Consider the following 13,211-nt stretch of genomic DNA (forward strand, 5'->3'; position numbering starts at 1 on the left):
AAACTAGTGAGGGAGGCTTCCAAGAGGCATTCAGCAAAATTAAGGAACTGCATGAATTTTTGGCAAGTACTGGCTGTGTGCTACATGTGACAACAATCTCCCGTATTCTTCATATGGATGGGCTATGGGGTAGGGTGGCAAGACAGAAGCCTTTTCTTCAAAAGAAAAACATCCAAGCCTGGCTGAAGTTTGCAAAAACAAACATCAAGTCCCCCAAAAGCACGTGGGAAAATGTGTTATGGTTTGATGAAACCAAGGTTGAACATTTTGGCCATAAATCCAAAAGGTATGTTTGGCGCAAAAACAACACTGCACATCACCCAAAGAACACCATACCCACAGTGAAGCATGGTGGTGGCAGCATCATGCTTTGGGGCTGTTTGTCTTTAGCTGGAACTGGGGCCTTAGTTAGGGTGGAGGCAATTATGAATGGTTCCAAATACCAGGCAAATTTGGCACAAAACCTTCAGGCATCCGTTTGAAAGCTGAAGATTAAGTTCCAAAACGACCCAAAGCACACATCCAAATCCAGAAAAGCATGGCTTCACCAGAAGAAGATTAATGTTTTGGAACAGCCCAGCCAGAGCTCAGACCTGAATCCAACTGAACATCTGTGGGGTGATCTGAAGAGGGCTGTGTACAGGAGTTGTCCTCGCAATCTGACAGATTTGGAGCGCTTTTGCAAAGAAGAGTGGGCAAATATTGCCATGTCAAGATGTGCCATGCTAATAGACTCCTACCCAAAAATCAAAAGGTGCTTTAACAAAGTATTAGTTTAATAATAACCTGGTTGCACACTTATGCAACCAGGTCATTTATTATTATTTTTTTCCTCAAAGATTTCGGTTTGTTTTCAATTGAATTGTACACATTATAGATCACATTAAATGTGGAAAAAGTTCTGACATGATTTATCTTTGTCTCATTCTTTTACATCACAAAAACCTGGCATTTTAACAGAGGTGTGTAGACTTTATATCCACTGTAGGCCTCAGAACAGTCGATTTATATGGGTGGGCAGGCCTATGATTGACACGTTATGCATTGTGTTCTCCTGTATTGATAAATAATGATAATTGTGAAAAAGTGTAATGATAAAGTGATGTTAAACTTGCAATGATACATTTTCAATTTTCTTTAATAATTGCAATAATTTAATTCATGTGTATTTTTATCATTTTTGAATTTGAGAGCATTTAAACCGAATTTATCATTTTTGTTACTTTCACCGCTCATATATTCCAACATACATACAGCACATTACTTAGAATGAATCAATCTAGTGGCCATGTATTCTAAGTAGTATGTAGTCTGCTGGACACTGTAAAACATGGGTAGCGGAGTCACTGGTCCTTGTCAGGTTTGTAGATGGAGAGGGTTCTGGCTGAGGGATCTGTAGCGTTGATCCAGCGGGGCATCCAGTAGTGGCTGAGCCACTCGGCCCGGCCAGGGTACTTCTTCTCAAACACCTGGCGGTAGTAGTACGCCTCTTTGGTTCTGGGAGGGAGGTGAGGGAAGGTCTTGGCTGCCTTCTCTAGCTGGTAGTCGTTCACCTTGGTGGGAAAGAGAAAGGGGTAGCATCATTTGTGTGTGTGTGTGTGTGTGTGATCCAGGAGTTTGTGTACATGTGTTTTTTGTGGAAGGTCCCCACAATGGAAAAGGCCGTTTCTGGACTAGGTGTATTGTACAACTTACAATTGGGCATATTGATAAAATTGGGGTTTTACGTTTTAAAGGTTAGGCAGGCAGGTTAAGGATTAAAGGTTTGGCATTTGAGGTTTAGTTAAAGTTCATTTTTAGGGCTAGGGAATATACATTTCTGGGATAGGATTCCACACAAGGACAGAAAAACCAAGGTGTGCCTGTGTGTGTACCTCGGACTCCATCTGATCCTGCAGGCTGTTGTACCAAGACTTCTTGATAGACGTCATTCCATCGCTGAAAGCCTCTTTACGTCTCCAAAGGATCTCATCTGGGATCAGGTTCAGACCTTTAAATGCATCTCTGAGAAGGTACTTCTCCACTCCATCCTGGTTAGACACACAATCTTGCTCATTGAGTTACAGCACTGTATAATGTCTTGCATGTACTGTATGGAGACACAGATCTCCCCGCAAGAAATCTGAATTCAATATTCAATACAGCAATCCCTAAAGAAAAAACATAGAACCATTCATATGCACTATTTCCCAACTGCACAAAAATCTACAGATTCTGATTTCATCATAAATGATCTAATCAGAGCCAAATCTAGAGGACAGGGATTTGTGGATAGGAAGGATATTGGTCCAGGGCTGATGAGACTGACCTTAGGCTGCCTCATTTCCTCAGGCAGGGAGAGGTAGTAAGCTGTGAATCTGTGGTCCAGGAAAGGCACTCTCAGCTCCAGACTGGATTAGACAAGAGAGATGAGATGCCGACCTTAGAACCTACAGTACACATCCCTGACCCGTTGTTATATTGGATCCCCACCAAAGATTAAAAAATAAATTATATATATATATATATATATATATATATATATATATATATATATATAGACAAAAAAAATAAATGGGTGAAATACCCATGTGCAGCAGTGGTGCGGTCGGCTCTCAGCACGTCAAACAGGTAGAGCTCCTTCAACAGACGGACACTGTCCTCAGCTGCTGCCTTGGGTGTGGGAGCCTGGAACGGGAAGCAGAAACTCACTTCAGTCTCATTACGTTTTCCATTTAGTCAAACCAGGACATTGATTTCTGTTATATTCTTATTGTTAAAAATGAATGTGCTTCCTGAATTGACAAGTGCATTTACAACCCTGTCTGGAGCATGGAAATTGGTGTATCGTATGGAAGATAATGTTCTGCCCCGGACTTACCTTGTGGAAGTAGATGTATCCTTGTGTCAACTCATCAGAGCCCTCCCCAGAGAAGATCACGACGCTGTCTGTCTTCTCACGGATGTACTTTGCCACGAGGTACATGCCTGCAGAAAAAGAAGAATAGGAAAAACAATTGCTTCAGCAAATGTACATTTCTTAAGAAAGGTTCTTCCGCCATCTAGAGATATTTGTAGTTGGAAAACAAAGTTAAAAGGGAAGCAACAGTTATGCACAATGGTACAAGGAAGCATGTGATGACCTACCCCTTCTGGACAATGCTTGTCCACTGGGGCTTCTGAGCCAATCATCAGTGAATCCCATACAGTGAGGAACAACATTTTTTGATCCCCTGCTGATTTTGTAAGTTGCCCACTAAAAAAGAAATTCAGTCTGTAATTTAAATGGTAGGTTTATTTGAACAGTGAGAGAAAGAATAACAACAAACAAAAATCCAGAAAAACCCATGTCAAAAATGTTATAAATTGACTTTAATTTTAATGAGTGAAATAAGTATTTGATCCCCTCTCAATCAGAAAGATAAAGCACATTATGGTCCTGGAGTGACCTAGCCAGTCTCCAGACCTTAATTCCATATAAAATCTGTGGAGGGAGCTGAAGGTTCAAGTTGCCAAACGTCAGCCTCGAAACCTTAATGACTCTGAGAGATCTGCAAAGAGGAATGGGACAAAATCCCTCCTGAGATGTGCAAACCTGGTGGCCAACTACAAGAAACCTCTGACCTCTGTGATTGCCAACAAGGGTTTTGCCACCAAGTACTAAGTCATGTTTTGCAGAGGGGTTGAATACTTATTTAACTCATCAAAATGCAAATAAAAATTCACATGGGTTTTTCGGGATTTTTCTGTTGTTATTCTGTCTCTCACTGTTCAAATAAACCTACCATTAAAATTATAGACTGAATTTCTTTGTCAGTGGGCAAATGTACAAAATCAGCAGGGGATAAAATATTTTTGCCATCACTGTATTTGACCCAGATATATTGGCCTGGGTATGGTTGACATTAGCTCTTTTCTATTCATACGTTTGAAAAGAAATGTAACCTAGTCAGACTCCATTTGTCCAGGTCAGTAGGAACATTGAGAAAATGCAATAAAACAGTTTAGCATCCATTTAGTTATTTCACAAATGCACCATCCTCAACCTATTAATTCAGCCGCTGTGGTATCCCCTGACTGCTTTGTCTTTTGAAGTACAGGTCGTGCTATGGGACAGCTAGACTCACCGACAGAGGCACGTATGGTAGTGATGTCATAGGTCTCCAGGTGAAAGATGACCTCATCTACGGCTCTGAGGCCCTCCTCAGGAGTGAAGTTCACCTCGTGGTGCTCGCTGCCGATGTGCAAAGCCACCTAGAACGATACAAGGCCTTAAGCATCACTATCATTTCAGTTGTATGATTGTATTGCCTTTAACCAGGTCAGTTACGGAGGACATATTCCTTTTTTATAATTAAAACATGACCAGGTCAATGGAATTACTTCACAGGCTGCTTCACCAAGTCTTAGTATTCTATTTCTCATTATTTTATTTTAAAGGATCAGTAATGTACTTGTGTTAAATTCTGACTGATAATGATGTAAAATCAGTAATAATTACAGAGTCTGAAGAGAGCCTCTGTCACCTTGCGAGCAGCCAGGATGTCTGGGCTGTCTTCTGCCCCAATAGCAAAAGTCTGGATGGGATACTTCAACTTATCTTCTTTGGCCAGTTTGACCAGTGTAGCTGCCACCAGACTTGAGTCCAGACCACCTGGTATAGACACAAAATACATAAAATAAAATAGAACTTACTAGCTTATCTAATGTGAGTAATTGTACCTAAACAAGTATTTACTTTGATTTATAAGCAGGGAAAGGGAAAACCACAAGTAACTGATCAAGCATTACTTAATCTTTCATGTGTGACACTATAGAAAAATACATTAAATACATTAAATACATTAAAAAACAAAACAGGGTATGAGGACCCAAGGGTCCCAGGGTGGGCAGTTCAATAGACCAGCACAATTCAGATTTGGGGGTTGGTAATCAAATCAGGTTGCCATTTTTGTGCTTTAGTGACACCTTGTGGCAGTTGAATGCCTGTTACTCCAATCAAAGACCAAGTCCAGATAGTGCATTCCCTATGGTGAGTAAAGAATCTGGCCTAGACTTAGTGACTGAGCAAGAGGTGTGATAAAAACCAGAAAGGCAGCAAATGGAGACACTAGTAACAGCATTGACTGTCTTGAGTCTAAAGGGAGTTGCTGCGATGAAGCAGTGTCTTAAAGAAAAAAAAGCATTCTGATATTTTACATAAAATTTGTACCTGAAAGAAGACATCCAATTCTCCTATGGGCCATGAGGCGTTTTCGGACAGCATTCTCAAACAAAGACCGGATGTTGCTTTTCACTGACTCTTGGTCAAAACCTACAGGTAGCAGAAAGATATCTTAGCGTCATTACACCGGACAGAGACAGACCATGAATCTGAATGGATAAAAACAAGCAAATTAACTTATATATTAATAAGACAAAAAAAATTCAGTTGGAAAAACTGCTTGATTGCAATATCCTCAAAAGAAAAAACATTTATCAACGTGCCATTTCCAATTAACTGCAGCTACTACAGTTAGTGAAACGATTACAGCAGAACTCTTGATCATCCATGCTAGCTGTCCTGACCGATGATATGAATACACTGGACTGGAGTGTGTGTTGGTGTGTACCTGGTTTTAGATCCTTGACTAGGTCATAAGCACTGTGGTTAGGCTCTTGGGTGCAGCTGTGGAAGCGGGCCATTTCAACCGACTCCACCTTTCCACTGGGCTTCAGGTCAAACACCTCAAAGTGTCCCGGGAGGAACGGAGTGATCGTAGCGGGAGAGGACATAGAGTGGGTGATGTCAGTCAAACCTGGGAGAGAATAAAAACACAGAACATGCTAACACTTAATATTAAGTGGTTGTGACTATGACTGTGCAAAGATTACAGCATCATACTTTAGTAAAAATATCATAGCAAGATTTTGTTACAATGTACTATGGTATTGAAATAATTAGTGTATTTTAGTAATTACACAAGGACTTTTTTCATATAAGTACATATAAAGTAGTGCTCTCACCTTTAGCCTCAGAGCACACTGCCAGAAAGCCGTTGTCTGTCAGCAGTTTGAACATCGGCCGCACCCCATATGTATCCCTCCCCAGGAACACCTTCCTATTGGCTGTGTCCAGGAGGATGAAGGCAAACACTCCATCCAATAGGGATGCCATCTTCTGGATGCCAAAGTTGTCATACAGGTGAAGCAAGATCTCACCATCAACCTTGGTCTGGTAATCAGTATACCCAAACTGCTTCTTCAGCTGAGAAGTTAAGGAGAACATTCCAGATTATTACGTAATTAAAGATATTCCAAGCAGTCAAAAATGCTCATGACATTCTTATTACTGCATCACTATCAGGGATCAAATGTTTGACCAGTTTGGTCACAAATGTATTTTCCTGTGTGACCATGAGTTTTGTTTGGGAACACTGTTTACAGTGAGGGGAAAAATTATTTGATCCCCTGCTGATTTTGTACATTTGCCCACTGACAAAGAAATTATCAGTCTATATTTATTTGAACAGTGAGAGACATGTAAAAAATGATATAAATTGATTCACATTTTGATGAGTGAAATAAGTATTCGACCCCTCTGCAAAACATGACTTAGTACTTGGTGGCAAAACCCTTGTTGGCAATCACAGAGGTCAGACGTCTCTTGTAGTTGGCCACCAGGTTTGCACATGGAGGGAGGGATTTTGTCCCATTCCTCTTTGCAGATCTTCTCCAAGTCATTAAGGTTTCGAGGCTGACGTTTGGCAACTTGAACCTTCAGCTCCCTCCACAGATTTTATATGGAATTAAGGTCTGGAGACTGGCTAGGTCACTCCAGGACCATAATGTGCTTCTTCTTGAGCCACTCCTTTGTTGCCTTTGCCATGTGTTTTGGGTCATTGTCATGCTGGAATACCCATCCACAATCCATTTTCAATGCCCTGGCTGAGGGTAGGAGGTTCTCACCCAAGATTTGATGGTACATGGCCCCATCCATCATCCCTTTTAGGCGGTGAAGTTGTCCTGTCCCCTTAGCAGAAAAACACCCCCAAAGCACAATGTTTCCACCTCTATGTTTGACGGTGGGGATGGTGTTCTTGAGGTCATAGGCAGCATTCCTCCTCCTCCAAAAACAGCGAGTTGAGTTGATGCCAAACAGCTCGATTTTGGTCTCATCTGACCACAACACTTTCACCCAGTTCTCCTCTGAATCATTCAGATGTTCATTGGCAAACTTCAGACAGGCCTGTACATGTGCTTTCTTGAGCAGGGGGACTTTGCGGGCACTGCAGGATTTCAAGTCCTTCACGGCGTAGTGTGTTACCAATTGTTTTCTTGGTGACTATGGTCCCAGCTGCCTTGAGATCATTGACAAGATCCTCCCGTGTAGTTCTGGGCTGATTCCTCACCGTTCTCATGATCATTGCAACTCCACGAGGTGAGATCTTGCATGGAGCCCCAGACCAAGGGAGATTTACAGTTATTTTGTGTTTCTTCCATTTGTGAATAATCGCACCAACTGATGTCACCTCCTCACCAAGCTACATGGCGATGGTCTTGTAGCCCATTCCAGCCTTGTGTAGGTCTACAATCTTGTCCATGACATCCTTGGGCAGCTCTTTGGTCTTGGCCAAGGTGTAGAGTTTGGAATCTGATTGATTGCTTCTGTGGACAGGTATATTTTATACAGGTAACATGCTGAGATTAGAAGCACTCCCTTTGAGTGTGCTCCTAATCTCAGCTTGTAACCTGTACAAAAGACACCTGGGAGCCAGAAATCTTTCTGATTGAGAGGGGATCAAATACCTATTTCACCCATTAAAATGTAAATCAATTTATAATATTTCTGAAAGGCGTTTTTCTGGATTATTTTGTTGTTATTCTGTCTCTCACTGTTCAAATAAACCTGCCATTAAATTATGATCATTTCTTTATCAGTGGGCAAACGTACAAAATCAGCAGGGGATCAAAAAATAATAATCCCCTAACCGTAAGTGGGATATTTGTTGTGTTTTCTTAGTGCCCTATAGATAATGTTTGCATTTGTTAGTGCCATGGTTGCACCCAATACAGCTAAATCTGCTTGTTTCTAGTCCAACCAAATGTAAATCATTAAGGCCACAGTATTATCTGTTGAGGAAGAAATTAATCACCATCTATATTATGCATATACCAACAAAAGTTCCCAACTGTTGTTGCTGTTATTCACCAAGCTTTCACATGGAGAATAAATAGCATGCAATAAATGGAAATGTATTCCCTTTTTCTAACTATATGTATTCTGACCATAAACCTGAAGAGCAAGATGAAACTGTGAAGTTTGAGGTATATATCATTAATAGTACAGGAGGCTAATATTGTCATTAATCTGGTGTATACAGCAGATAAACACCATTAGGTTTACTGATACAGTGTTATTTGGAGTGTTAATAGGATTGATTATTTCAAATAACTGATGATCTGAACATTTGAAATTCCACTCCACTGTTAGGGTGTAGGCACACCCGCATTTCTCTGCAATCTCTCCAATATCTATTGAACCGAGAAATAAAATGTGATTAGGAGACAGAATGTGCATCCCAGATGCCACTAGGCCAACCGTTTGGTGGTTGTAGATCTCTCCGTTGTAGACAAGCCAGAGGTATGGGAACTTCTTGACGCGGAGAGGCTGCATTCCATACAGCTGGTCTACAATAGCCAGGCGATGGAACCCAAAGCAACAGTTAGTGTAGCCGTTGACATTCTCAAAGCGAAAGGCATCGGGACCACGATGGCCAATCTTCATAGCACTGGTGCACTGAACCGACAGGCACTCATCGCTGCCAAACAGGGCCCATATACCGCACATCCTAGAGAGGAACACAAAGGGGGGTGGAGGGGGGCACCAGACAGCCAAGTGGTTAGAGTTTTAGGCCAGCAGTTAAAAGTTTGCTTGTGCCAATGAACAAACTAACATAAAACGGTTTGTTGTAAAATCCGTTTCTTGGCCCTTGTGAAGGGTACTTACCCTAATTGCTCTGGATAAGAGCGTCTTTTAAATTACTGAAAAGTAATATGTACGGATCAAGAAAGTAATAAAAATGCATGCAACATGCTTTTGCAGTATTGAAAGGTTAGTATTAACTTTTTCTTAGTATGAACTTTTCAATTGAGGTGGAAAATAATTACTGTTTCTTAACAAATCAATGAAAACACCACATAGTTGTATTTTATTTTATCCCTTTTTTCTAAGCTGTTTAAATGCTCAAAAACAGCTACTCAATCTTTTTAAATATAAAATAACCAAATTGGCTTAATAGAAACCCTAGTGGTTTACAATAAACAAAAACGAATTTACTTAAACATTAATTTTACTTAAACATTAACAAAACCACCTACACAAAAAACACAAAAATATAATTGGGGGTCTTCTCTTAACTGATTGGCAGAAAATAGTTTATTTTAAAATAGATGACTGATTGGCTTAAAATGAAGTAACATTAAACACACCAATTCATGGTGTTTCTGCCCATTCACAATTTCCTTTAAAAAATGCACTCCAATTCTAATAACCATAGACATAATAAAGAGTAGACCTCGCATTGGCTGCTGGGCGCGAGAAATACGGCCGCCATCTTGGACCGGTAGTACTCCTAGTTGCATAGCAGCAGAAGCAACAATGCCAGAGCACTGTGCAGCATATTCCTGCTCAAATCGGCGGACCATCGAAAGCAGGGCTCGGTGGATTACTTTTCACAAGTAAGATTTAACATTACAGTACTATTGGTTGTATTTTGTGACTAGAATATAACCAGAGAGCTGAGAAGGAGCAAGGTTCTTTGATATTACTGTACTGCACCAGCCGGTGTTCACCCAGCTATGAACTGAGACTTGATTAGTCATATTCCATAACACTGGCTTAGATTACAACTGACACAAGAATGCTATTGTAGAAATAAAACAGATATTACTGGTATAACATTGGCCAGCTAATTTAAGTGGCACAGACTGTATCATATATAGTCATATCTATAAATAAAAGACAGTATCATCAGTGTTGGGCAATAGCTTAGCTAGTAACTTAGTATTTTGGTGGTAGCTTCTCTATTTCCAGAGTCAAAGAACTTTTCAGTAGTAGAAACTCCTTTATTTACAAAGTAGCTTGGCCACACAAGCTACACTTTTCTTGTCATGGGAAATTAGCGCAACTTAAAGTAGCTTCCTATGTAGTGAACTAGCCTACTGCTGTGTTTTTGTTATGCATTGTGTTCCTAAGATGCTCCTAACTGCTTCAGTTTTGTTTATCTGAAATGTTTGGTATTCAGTGTTTTTCAGGTCCTAGATGCTTCTAAATGGTATGTATTACACAACATCAACTTTATGCAGGTGTCAGAAAGATTGGTATGTATGTTGATATGATGTTATCTTGTTTAAATGTTTTTCAATATGCAGTTTTGTTTCGGTTGGCATTATCTTGTATTCAGTGTGTTTTTCAGGTCCTAGATGTTTCTAGATGTTTTTCAGGTCCTAGATGGTATGTATTACACAACATCAAGTACATGTAGGTATCAAAAGGGTAGGTATTGCATGTGTTGTTTTCAAGTTATCCCAGTTCTGCAATTACATTGTTACAAGTTAATGTTCCTTTGTGTACAAGTATACTGTATAAGTTAAACAAGAAACTGATCCCATTCCTAAAAACATGGATGCAAACTAATTATCTATCTGCCCTTGTAGCGGTTTACCATTTTCATTCTCTGTGAGTTTGCACCCCTGTGATAGGCACTTTACTGCTTTGTATTAACAAAATCACATTGCCAAACTCACCTCTCTTGAACTGCAGAAAGGGAGCACGAGGAAGAAGCTCTACAAAACTGTCCTCTTTCAGGGGTTTTAGATCGTGTGCGTTGTTCCATGCCAATTCAAGACTTTAATCCTAAATTCCGGCATCCCAAAACTAATTCTAAGCTTTATATCTGTACTTTAACCTTACTCATCACACATAGTATCTTTATGTCACATCTGTCATCATTCTGACAAGATCAACACAAACTGAAAGCAATGGCTTAAAAATGCCTGGAAACAGTGGTCTGTCACATTATATGTGAATACTGCTGTAAGTGTTGGTGGGTCTGTAAATACCTCTGTTTGTTTGTGTTTCATGAACTCTAGCCTCATGGTGTGTCTCCAGGAATCAACATTTTGGTCTCCTTTGCCTTACACTGGGTTTGCGAGGTTTTGTATAGTGAAGTTTATCTTTACATTGTGTTTGTGATTGTCTTAACCCTGATCTCTTTCCCTCTGGGTTCTGTAAAGCACTTTGTAACTGTGTTTTGAAAATTGCTACATTAAGTTTGCAGACTTTTTCTAGGGAGTTTCAACAGTAAATGTGCAGTTTAAATAAAAACTGTCACTTTTCATTTCATCCTGCTATTTTAGTGTATGTATGTTGGGAGGGGGGATGCGAAATTAAAGAGAGAGAGAAAGAGAAGAAAGAAAAAAAATATATATATGACTTCACTGCCACTATTTACACATTAGGTGTATCAATCAGAATGATAGTCAATGGAAATGTCCCTGTTTTTCTCCCTTTTTGGGGATAATGTTCCCAGTTTTGATCTCGGACGTCTGGTCACTTTATATCATATATCAGAAAATTATATTACTGTTAAGCCCACTATGAATATTAAAATACCCTGAACCATGTGTCCTGTATCATAGCTACATGTATGACCTTTGCAGCAAAAAAAACTCAGTAAGGTATTCACTGAGGTATGATTAATTAAATGCGCTAACAGCTCATTTCACCTGCCAAAACAGATTACACTGAGTGGAGCGGCTGACCGGTCCAAGTTGGCGGCCCCACGGCTCGTCAGCGCCAGTAGGAAGTAGCGGTCGATGCGGCGTCTACTCTTTATTATGTCTATGCTAATAACGCTCACTACAGCCACTCCGTACTCATTTAACGTAAGATACTTTATGAATTCGGTCGTCAAATAAATTACGTCATTTCCTGAGACGAGCGTGGCACATGGTAGATATGTTTCATGCTACAATGTATAATCGATACTAGATTAACCTAAACCTTAATCCGATCTGTAACACACATTTTGATAAAGAATGTAGCTGGGCTGGTCAGGAAAAAAAAGAAAACAGCTAAACTCACAACGGAGTGCACAAAATCAACCATACTGTTAGCACGAAATTCAGTAGCGTACAGTAAACGTGCTTGTATGTACCATGTAGATTTCACATGGTTTCACAGATTCACTTCGTGAAAACTACCCGGCACTTTAGAACGATGAACGGATTTCGTTGCAGTAAATTAAAATCGCTTATTCCCAGGGAGGAACTTCAAGTGTAGTTACGAATATAACATAGACAGTTTGTAAAATATGATAATTGAATAAAATACAAATGTGCATGAAGCACATGCATACCCCAATTGTTCGGACTCCAAATGTCAGTTGTATTCTAAACGGAAAATGATGCAACTCAGCTCATTCAAACACGCACACGAACTACAGGAGTGTCATTCTAAGAGGGGCGTGACATCCTACATCAGTTCGGTTGCGTCAGTTTTGGGTTACATTACATTAGTTTTGTTACATTATTCGGACATTCAAAACTTACATTATTACATTTCCATTTGTTTTACATACATTGGAGAGAGAAAAACTACGAATAACATAGCATAGAGGGTTTGTTTACAATTCTAATAGATTTGCAGTAAATAGGTATTCTTTATATTTTTTAGTTTTTTTTTTACATGACATGCTAATTATGGAATGAAAATATTTTTTTTAGGTCAATAGTGAATGGGTGAAAAGTTTTTTATTTTTTTATTTTGTAAAGGTGGATTTGCCGTTTTAAACAGGCGCAATAGAACTGCACTTCCGGAAATACTAGCACAAATGACTCGACAGAGCTGACTGGGGTTTGAGTTTGAAAGTCATTTGGGAGAACTTGGAAAAAAAGAACGGTGTATTGTTCGAAATGTAAATGCGGACTTCTAAATTTAAGCCGATGTCGTAAATAGCTGAAACAGAAATGACTACAACCAAGTAAAATGTATATTTTCAACTGCGGTCAGTGTTCACGTCCACCTGCGCAAGTAGATCAAATAGGCTTGTAGACGTATCTTTCCGCATGGTTTATGATCTTAGTACAATCATAGTTTAGCCATCCAGGATCAAGTAATGCATTTAATATGCCGGTTTTTCTAAGTAATATTGTATTGTGTTTTCTGTGTCTTCAAATACAAACAATGA

At 39.7% G+C, this 13,211-nt stretch overlaps 1 protein-coding gene across 1 annotated transcript; it reads right to left on the minus strand.

The window, feature by feature from the left end:
• Positions 1-1,120: 1,120 nt before the first annotated feature.
• On the minus strand, positions 1,121-12,483 carry asns (asparagine synthetase). Its single transcript, XM_010873483.3, has 12 exons — positions 12,381-12,483; positions 8,561-8,810; positions 5,986-6,226; positions 5,592-5,777; positions 5,192-5,293; positions 4,506-4,633; positions 4,107-4,233; positions 2,861-2,967; positions 2,567-2,667; positions 2,309-2,390; positions 1,875-2,030; positions 1,121-1,553 (listed from the first exon to the last, which is right to left on the minus strand). Exons 2-12 carry the CDS (start codon positions 8,807-8,809, stop codon positions 1,344-1,346), a joined length of 1,689 nt encoding a protein of 562 aa, XP_010871785.2. The 5' UTR covers position 8,810; positions 12,381-12,483; the 3' UTR covers positions 1,121-1,343.
• Positions 12,484-13,211: the final 728 nt, after the last annotated feature.

This window comes from Esox lucius, chromosome 10, assembly GCF_011004845.1.
Source record: "Esox lucius isolate fEsoLuc1 chromosome 10, fEsoLuc1.pri, whole genome shotgun sequence".
In the NCBI taxonomy this organism is placed as follows: domain Eukaryota; kingdom Metazoa; phylum Chordata; class Actinopteri; order Esociformes; family Esocidae; genus Esox; species Esox lucius.